Genomic DNA, 10,274 nt, shown 5'->3' on the forward strand with positions numbered 1-10,274 from the left:
TCCCAGTTTCACTCTTTCTACTTATTTGGTCTTAATCAGTTAAGACCTTGGCTCATATCACAGATTTAGACTCCCTCAAGGCTCTTACTCCATAAAGTTAGTGACTTTAAGCCTTTGCATGGTTGATAAGGTCACAAACACCCAAAACTCTTACTTTCTTATCTCAAAATGCTCATATCTCATGCATGGCTTGATTCCAACGTCTAAGTCTCAATTTTTATGACACTACACCACTAAAGACACTCAAAGGAGCTGCTCATAATCTCTGGTGCTCAATTATTTCATAAAGTCTCCAACTTTTGGGACAAAACCCTAAAATGCTCTAATATGATGCATAAATAAAAAGAGTGAGAAAACTTGGAGCTTTATACCTCTAGATGAAGCTCCCAACTCAAATATGCTCAGATCAAAGGCCTGAACTCTCACTCCTTCTTCTCCAAAGCTCATTCTTCACTCCAAGAACACATAAAATCACTTAAAGGCTCTCAAATGTACTCACAAGCTATATGAACGAAGGTTTAGGGTTTTAGAGGGTTGTTTGCCTGAGGATGGTGGCCAGGAATGAGGCCATCATATCCTTTATATAGGGACACACCCCAAATTAGGGTTTTCACTCTGGGCCTAATATGCCTAGCATACCCTCTGGTACGCCCAGCATACTAGGTGGCTTCCGCATCAATAACACACACACGAGTACACTGAGCGTACACTCGCCTACTTATTTGCCACCATTTTCTCTATAAGGGCTAAACTTGACAAGTACCAAAAGAACAAGGGTTTATAAGGTATACCTGGACTTGGGATGTTACAGTGTCCCCCTCTCCTCGTGCTACGTCATTCATATCCTGATGAATCCAATCATCAGATGTGTGTGGGTTGAAATCAAACTTTAAAAATTCGTATATCTCGCAAGCGAGCTCCGTTTTCAACGAATCTTATATATCCGTGTAGGTCTCGACGTATACTACAACTTTCATTTTGGTCGTTTTGGCTAATTCTAACTCTTGTTTTAGCTTATACTTTGTAATCGTTATGATTTTATAAAAATCATAACTCTCTCATATGGTTTCCATTTTAGGCATTCTTTGTCTCAAAACTCCCACTTTGAGTAGTTCTATGTTTATCATTTTGGCTACTTCTGTCGAAAGTTAATCGTTCTCTTCGTAGTTTTTGATGTTGTAACTTTTTATGTGCGGTAGATTTTTATTTACCATAAAAATTTATATCTCTTCTACACTAAGTTGGGTTTGTACGAAGTTTATATTTTTGGAATCACGACAGCACGTATATTCTAAAAATGTTAACTTGTTCTCAATGTGACACGATTTTCCACGCACTAAATTCTGAGTCTAATTGTTGACATAATTAAGGACAAAAATCAAATATATTTATTTATATGTTGATTGATTATATGGTTTTCCTATTACATGTTGTTGACAACGTTAGATTCTTAAGACGGTTGGTGATGTATTTCCCTGGTTATCATAATGTCACACTCTGCCAGATGGTACATTTGGTTGCCAGAGTCCCCACCAACAGCTGATAATAGTTCTCCTATATAGATACCCTTCAAAAAACATTCACCAATACCAATAACCCTTCTACATCCTTCAATCCAACCATGCTTGACACCCTTCAGGAAATCATACAACATTTTAGAGTGAATTGTAGAATCGGGCATAAGATTCACCTCTATTGACTAGTGATAATGTTGAACCCGTATTAGACCTTAGTAACCCGGCACCATAATTCCACACCTTTTCATAGTGTCCCACCGAACTTCTTGAATTAAATCTCATCCAATGCAAAACTCTTGGCATTTCTACACTGCCCAACACTTACATTAAGACCAATGTTTTTCTTCACTAATGCTACCATTTTCCTGTAACTAAGCCAAAGTTTTTCCAAAATGTCATTTATTAACATTTTACTAATCCAGTTGTATGTCACAATAGACCCCGAGTTCACCGCTCTAGTGCTCTCCAACATTTATGTTCATTAATTAGTGATCTGATTTGGAATGAATCTTCACTACTCAGCAGAGTAGCCCATAGTCTAAAAGGGACACATTTCCTTCCTTATTTTTACAATGCCTCACGAACAATCTAGTTGAGTCATTTTTATACCACAATGCATAACTTTTAAACACATCATAATTCGTTGTCATTTACTTCAATTCATACCGATCATAGAATCTCATACCTAATATGGGAACCATTGTGTCCCATTTCTAGTTGGGATCATGAATAGGAAATTATGACACCTTATCATCAACTTCATCCTCTACCCTTCCTTCTGAAATAGGATTTTTGTGGGACAAAAAAAGATCAACATATTTTGGAATTTCAATAATCTCATCGTTAGCTTCATGGTTTACTGACACATCATCTAACATGACCAGGTCCACATCATCTTCACATATATCACCAACACTGTCCCCTTCTTCAACTTTCTCTTCTTCAATCCATTCCATAATTGTCTCATGGTAATGATCAATATAAATACCGATTTTACAACCATTACTATATCCAACATCAAGAAACCTCACATAAAAGTCTTCGTCTCTCAGCTCTCTTAACCTATCTATTATGGCCCGATTTAGAAGACAATAATACATTTCATGAAATTTATCCTTTATCAAATTCCGGAGGTAGATAATGAAGTCATTGAACTCCATGTTTTGTAAGTCAATCCTTGTAACAGAAGTGTTTTGAGGTGAGAAGTAAATAAAAGGCTTAGGAACAAAAGTATCTTTGTAGTAAACATCTATACTAAGTGTACCTTCAGATGAGAACAACATTCTTGCGGTAGAACTCGATGTCATTTATTAATTTCTGAATTTGACCATTTTTTTTTTTTTTTTTTGTTATTGTAATCGACAGATAGTGGTTACCACTGAGTGAGATCTGGTAATATTCAATGATGTTTTTTATACAAAGTGCTAAGTTAGGATGATCTTTTCTAAACAAACCAAATTTTGATAGTATTTTTTGAGCCATTTTGAAACTTTTTTACCATTTTAAGTTATTATTATTATTATTATTATTGCAAAAAAAGTTTAAAAAAAAGATTATTTATTATTGTTTTTTTTTTTTCAAAATATATGGAGGCCAAATGAAACCAAAGAGATAGATACAGTGATACACTGATACAGGCTATCATCTTTCACAAGTTGTTTACATTCACTTCCTCCCTAGTGTAACAGGTATATATGCTTGTGGATAAAATCCCCGAGAACCCCTCCCCTCCCATCCATCGCCTCCCACCCACGGCGTGACGTACTACTCACGAACTAAAACCCTAACCGCCATCGGTCCACCACACTCCAGCCACCCCAACTCGCTGGTCTCCGCCGCTCAAAACAGTCCCTTTCATCCTCCATTTCTATTTGACAAAGAGGAAGAAGCGTAGACGCAAGCACCAATCAGTGCACAACGGATTTCGAATTTCAAGAGGTTTTTTTCTACTGTGCGTAGTTCCGACTTCCGAGTTCTTTTCCATTCCTTTTGCTACTGTATTTCGTTTGTCCTTCTAATTCTACCGTATGGTTTGTTATTTTCCATTTTTTTTCTTTCTATTGCCTCAATTTCTACTTCGATTGTATGATCACCCACATTTCTTCGTTAAAATTGAGTTTTGATTGTATCTTGGTTGTGTTTGCGTATATGTGAAGTAACATGTACTAGTTTGATGCGCAGGTATGCTACAACATTGTGATAACCATCTGGTTATCAAGATTCAAGAATGACAAGTAGTTTGTGACTTGGAAGGTGTTGTACTTAGCAATTTACATACCTCGTTGAAGGACATAGTTTGTGATTTGGCTGGTGTTTCTTCCCTTTTTTTCCTGAGCAGTTATATTCTTGAGATCCAACAACATCAAAACTTTCAAAGTTATCACATTCTAGTTTATTTTTAGTTAGTTTTTCTCATCAGCACAATAATGGAAGAGAAAATTAATTTGCTGTTACTATGTATATATGTATTAATCATGATCTTACATGTTTCCTTTCAGTAATAGATATGAGTTCCAGTTTGGTTTCTCCTGAGTTTGGAACTACTTTCCTTTCATGTAGCCAAAGAATTATACCTCCTAAAGTGGGAATTTTGAGATCCAATCCATCACAAAGCCTCAGATTTCTTGATTCTTCAAAGGTAAGTCAGATGTATAATAATTTTTGGATTTCCAACTGCATACTAAGTTACTAACCATTGTTGTGTTGCAAATCGAATGATAATTTCCACTATTTTTTTTACAGTATAGTGGCAAGAAATCGAGACAATCATTAGTAATTAGATGCAGTAATAATCCTCAAAATGTTGATTTGCCACGTTACTATTCCAAAAAAGAAAAGAAGCCATTTCCTGTACCAATTGTGGAGCTCCGGCGAGCCGCCAGGCAGAGGATGAAGAGCAGCAAAGGCCAACCTAAAAGATCCGGCCCTCCGCCTCCTAAAAACGGGTTGCTTGTTCAAAGCATGATTCCTCTTGCATATGCAGTGTTGAATGCAAGAACGTCATTGATTAACAATCTCAAAAGGCTACTAAAAGTAGTCCCCGTACAAGCCTGCAAGTAATTCACACATTTACCAAAAAACTGCAATTTTTGTCTCATTCATATCAGTCTCAGTCTAATATACCACAACTACTCTACTACTGTCAGACTGTCACACTATCCTGTCATGTCGTGTCATGCACTACATTGACTTGTCACACTGTCGTGTACCGTCTTGTCATGTCGTGTTGTGTACTGCCTTGAGTTGTCACACTGTCCTGTACCGTCATGTCATGTCGTGCCCTGTATTGTCACACTATCATGTCATGTCTGTGTACTGTCACACTATCATGTCTGTTTTACACTGTACTATTTGTTTTGAAGTTGATATGTTTCATATCTTTCTTTTTTGATAGGTATTGCAATGAAATACACGTTGGACCTATAGGCCATCCATTTAGGTCATGTCAAGGGCAAAATTCGTCAATTCGGAAGGGAAAACATGAGTGGGTAGATGCGGTTGTGGAGGACATAATCGTCCAAATTGAAGCCTACCACCTCTACGATCGTTTAGGAAAACGTATCCCACATGAAGAGAGATTCTCAGTCCCTCGAATCCCGGCTTTAATCGAGCTATGCATTCAAGCAGGAGTCGAATTACCAAAATACCCCACAAAACGAAGAAGAAAACCCATAATCCGTATCGGTAAAAGCGAATTTGTCGATGCCGACGAAAGCGAACTCCCGGATCCAACCCCGGAATCCCCAATTCCGGAGTTAGTTACCGAAACACCCGATTGGGAGATTGTGGCACCGTGTAATGAAGAGGAGATAACTTTACTTGCAGAAGAGACACTCAAAATGTGGGAGAAAATGAGGGGAGGGGCGAAAAGGTTGATGAAGATGTATCCGGTGAGAGTTTGTGGGTACTGCCCGGAGATCCATGTGGGTCCCACGGGTCATAAAGCACAGAATTGTGGGGCCTACAAGCATCAGCAACGGAATGGGCAACACGGGTGGCAGTCGGCGGTTCTTGATGACTTGATACCGCCACGATACGTGTGGCATGTCCCGAACATGGCGGAACCCTTGTTGCAGAAGGAGCTGAGGAACTTCTACGGTCAGGCTCCGGCGGTGGTGGAGATGTGTGTGCAGGGTGGTGCCGCCGTGCCGGAACAGTATAAGGGGACAATGAGATTAGATGTTGGAATTCCTAGTAGTGTTAGAGAAGCGGAAATGGTGGTTTGAATTCCATATGTTCGGTTTTGATTTGTAACGATTAATATACAAACATGTTATTAGTTTGTGAGAAAATGAGGTAATAGTAATTGTGATATTAATAATTACAGAAAAATGAAAAAAGTGATAAGTTTACATCAGCATAATTAATTAAATAGATATCATTAGAAATGATAACTTATTTTGATTTGTGCTTATATTAAAGACTTTAGGCCGAATGGTATATGTTTCACGAAGGTATTTCTGCCACACAATAGAGATTTGGAAAAGTATTTACATGAATAGTCACTATGATTTCTTGTAATATGTACTTTTCATCCTTATTCTTTTGGATGTTACTAAAAAACCTTGTGATGTGTGTTTTCATCTTTAATTTTTGGACGTTACTAAAAAAACCTCACAAGATGTGGCATGTGTGTGTTAAGTGAATGCACATTACACCCACACACATGTCGAGTTCATTTAAATTTTAAGCCATCGTATTTTTTTCTTTTTATTTGGACAGTCTTTATGGTATAATTTTGTTATTAATTTATTCCATGTGTCATTCTTGGTGTACATGGCTTGCCACATCATTCCAGATTGTCCAAATATTGACATCCTGGTTCGTATGATTTTTAAAATTTGCCCCCTTGATTCTTTCTTTTTTCGTACTTATAAGTATTTACACTTTGTTTAATTTTGTTGAATATTTTTGCATATTGATATTTAAACTTTTAAATAAAAAATGTATTTGACCACACCATCTTTCACAATGAAGGTATACTACCATTCAGAATGAATGAACAAAATGAACTACCATTTCATGTGAAGTACAATTACAAAAACAAGTACCATTTCATGCAAACAACAATTACCATTATCAAACTAACACAAAAGACATTGCAATTTCATTTAAACATGGAAAAATCTGTAAAAAAAGTTGTTATATTTTGATTCTACTGACAAAAAAGTCACTCTTGATTATTATTATTATTATTATTTTCAATTTAATCATTGAAACTGGTAAACACTTGCAAAATAAGTGCTGGTTTTAAGGGTTAAATTGCAAAAAAAAAAAAAATCATGAATGACTTTTTTGTTAATAAAATTAAAGTTTAAAGATTTTCTGGAGATTTTCTTTTTTTTATATATACTAAATTTGTTTGAAGAAAACTTATATTTATTAATTTATTTTTGTTAAAAAAACACAATAATGATAATTTCTATGTTATTTTTGGAATTTTTTGTATTCTCTTTAATAAATATCATCACTACAATCATAAATATTATATCATTTATATTCTATATAGCTTAAGAAGACTTTGTTGATTTGTCACAAGAAGTGAATTTCTAGACCAAATGTTGTTTCATTGTTGTATTTTAGGTCTTGGTGTAAAACGTTTACTATAAAACTACAACTTATGAAATATCCTTTCACAATCGAACAGAGTCTCATAAAATAAAGGTTTACAAGAGGCTGCTATACCTAAATAGAGCTCTATTATACATACTATGTGTCTTAGAAACACATATATTACGACAAATCAACAAAAGTCTATTTTTGTGTTCACTAATGCCTCATATTTATCCAGAAATTTCATTTTAACCTTTTATCAGGTTTTACACCCTCTTAATCGGTCACTATTGTCATAAAAACACTCGTATTTACACATCACCACCACTACACTGTCACCACCACCACCCTTTTCCACCAACAACACCATCTTCACCACAAAACACCGGTAGCCCCATCAACACCATCTCCGACCCACCTTCTGCATTTTTTATCTCCGACTTACCATCATCACCATCATTCATCTACTATTCTTTCTCTTTACCACATGATGAAAAGCCTAAAATAATAAAACTAAATGTGAGGCATTAACGAACACAAATTCGGACTTAGAACATAACCACATATTTCATGTAAATATGAGGATTTTTATAGCGATAACCCTAATATAAGAGTTGCAATAGTTATAAAAGCACATGCTAAATACAATTAATAGAACTTTTGTTGATTTGTTGTAAAAAGTGCGTTTCTAAGCCACATATATCATGGAGTTCTATATAGAAATTACATTTACATGGTATCTTTATGATGTTAGTAAGGGTAATCTTTAAAAAATTCCTAATGTTTTAAGTAATTTTTTAATAAAGTCCTAATTTATTTTTCGAACAAAAAAATCCCGACTTCTTAACTTTTTTTAATAGAAAAGCATAAAAACCGGTTAATTTATTCACTTTAGCAATTTTTGATATGTTCAGCAAGTTATGAGACTAAATCATTAATTTGTTTAAAATAATGAGATTTTTCTACAGATTTCGTCAAAACTTGTATGTGATGTATAAACGTATATTTTTTTTTACATATTTATATATATTTGTACGTATTTATGTACTTTTTAAAGTTTTTATATGTATATGTTAACGTATTTTTATGTATTTTAAATGTATAAATGTATTTTTTACGTCTTTATAAGTATTTAAAATATATTTTTTATGTATTTTTATGTGTTATTTTTTTTATGTATTACGTATTTATATCTATTTTTACGTATTTATGTATTTTTTTTAAAGTTTCTATATGTATTTGTTTACATTTATTATGTATTTTAAATTTATAAACATATTTTTTACGTATTTATATGTATTTTTTTAAAGTATTTTACATATTTATTTATTTATTTTTATGTGTTATTTATTTATGTATTGCGTAATTATGTATTTTTTTAAGTTTTTTATTTAGATGTTTATTTATTTTTATGTATTTTAAATGTATAAACATATTTTTTTTACATATTTATTTGAATTTTTAAGTATTTTACATATTTTTTATGTATTTCTATGTGGTTTTTTTATGTATTACGTATATGTATTTTTTTAGTTTTTTTATATAGACGTTTGTGTATTTTAAATGTATAACCGTATTATCGTTACGTATTTGTGTATTTTTTACTTCAATTCGTCTTCATCATTTCATTTAATTTGCACAACTTCTTCAAGTAAGTCTAGATGATTTTCCTACATACCATCTAAAGAAGATCATGATTTAATTGACTTTTTACTATGGGTTTTAGGTTTTAACAACATGATAGAAGTTGATCCGATCGTTGATGTCCAAACACATGCAATTTTGTTGCTCGAAATGGCCATGGAAGTAGTGAGTACAAGTGTTTTAGAGTGATTAAGGTTTGATTTCTTTAAACAAATAGTAAACGTCATAAGGAAAAGAACCTCACCACAAGCAATGAAAGCAGCCTTAAGAATGTTAATCGACGTGTGCCCTCGGGGAAGAAACAAAATAAAAACCGTGGAAGCTGGTGCAGTCTTCGAGCTGCTACAACTTGCAGTCTTTGACGTCTATACATTTAAAATACGTAAACATAAAAATACATAAATGTCTACATAAACGAACTAAGAAAATACATAAATAAGTAAAATACATATAAATACGTAATTCATAAAAAACACATAAAAATACACAGTATATGTAAAATACTTAAAAATACATACAAATATGTAAAAAAAAAATACTTTGGTATATTTAAAATACATAAACATCTATATAGAAAACGTTAAAAAATACATAAATACATAAAAATGCATATAACTACGGAAAAAACACGTCTATACATTTAAAAATACATATATATAGAAAATTTTAAAATATATAAATACATAATACATAAAAATATATGTAAAATGGTTTAAAATACATATAAATACATAAAAAAAATACATTTATATGTTTAAAATATATTAAAACATGTAAACATATACATATAAAAACTACAAAAAATACATAAATATGTAAAAAAAATATATAAATACATAAAAATTAAGTTTATACACTATATAAAAATTTTGACGAAATCTGCAAAAAAATCTTATTATTTTGGAAAAATTAAAATTTTGGTCCTAAGACCTTCTGAACCGGTCAAAAAAGGCTAAATTGAATAAGTTAGCCGGTTTCTTGGGCCTTTTTATTCAAAAAGTTAAAAAGTTGAGATTTTTCTATTCAAAAAAAAAAAAATTAGGACTTTATTAAAAAAAATTCCTAAAGTCGCAACATGCATAATTAGTAAAGTCGCAACGGAATTGAACGCCTTTTATTATTGAATTTTTTGAAGTTTATTTTCATTGCTATTCTAGTTTTAATTATGAACAAAACCCCCTTTTTATATTTCATGTTTTTTACTAGTATGTGCCTTGCACAAAGATCCATTGACTTTTAGGTTGTGTCGTTGTGGATTCGACTCTATTTCCCTATGTTATCCTTTAGTGCATTCGAGTATTGATTTTTATTTGTTTAGTCGCTTACACCATGTTTAATAGTGTTGCTAAACTATGGCAATATGTGTAGATGTGCAAAGAGTGAGTGTTCTTGTAATTAGCAGGGTGTCTTGAAGTTCTACAAGGGTCATGGAGTCAATCTTTGAGATGTGCTACACGTTCTTGGTATTTCGAAGGGACTCATATCTGTTGATAAGTTTGATGAGAATGGTTATAAGTTTTGTATAGAGAATGTTTGAGTGGGGTTTACCCTAATTGGATT

The 10,274-nt window shown here is 32.9% G+C and overlaps 1 protein-coding gene across 13 annotated transcripts; it reads left to right on the forward strand.

The window, feature by feature from the left end:
• The first annotated feature begins 3,137 nt into the window (after positions 1-3,137).
• Positions 3,138-5,809, forward strand: APO2 (APO RNA-binding protein (DUF794)). Of its 13 annotated transcripts, none has more exons than XM_078990814.1 (5): positions 3,138-3,468; positions 3,699-3,893; positions 4,016-4,155; positions 4,260-4,573; positions 4,912-5,809. In XM_078990814.1, the coding sequence occupies exons 3-5, from the start codon at positions 4,024-4,026 to the stop codon at positions 5,741-5,743; spliced, it is 1,278 nt and encodes a 425-aa protein (XP_078846940.1). In that variant the 5' UTR covers positions 3,138-3,468; positions 3,699-3,893; positions 4,016-4,023; the 3' UTR covers positions 5,744-5,809. The 13 variants fall into 13 exon arrangements, with proteins under 13 accessions (XP_078846940.1, XP_078846935.1, XP_078846941.1 ...); XM_078990809.1 differs by having other exon boundaries at positions 3,699-3,770; XM_078990815.1 differs by having other exon boundaries at positions 3,699-3,770; positions 4,022-4,155.
• The last annotated feature ends 4,465 nt before the right edge of the window (positions 5,810-10,274 follow it).

This window comes from Lactuca saligna, chromosome 4 (genome assembly GCF_052625555.1).
Source record: "Lactuca saligna cultivar CGN05327 chromosome 4, ASM5262555v1, whole genome shotgun sequence".
Lineage (NCBI taxonomy): Eukaryota > Viridiplantae > Streptophyta > Magnoliopsida > Asterales > Asteraceae > Lactuca > Lactuca saligna.

Coding starts and splice junctions, on each gene's coding strand:
- APO2 (XM_078990805.1), top strand. CDS start 3,973: ATGTATATATGTATTAATCATGATCTTACATGTTTCCTTTCAGTAATA. Junction 4,156..4,259: donor GATTTCTTGATTCTTCAAAG/GTAAGTCAGATG, acceptor TTTTTTTTACAG/TATAGTGGCAAGAAATCGAG. Junction 4,574..4,911: donor GTCCCCGTACAAGCCTGCAA/GTAATTCACACA, acceptor CTTTTTTGATAG/GTATTGCAATGAAATACACG.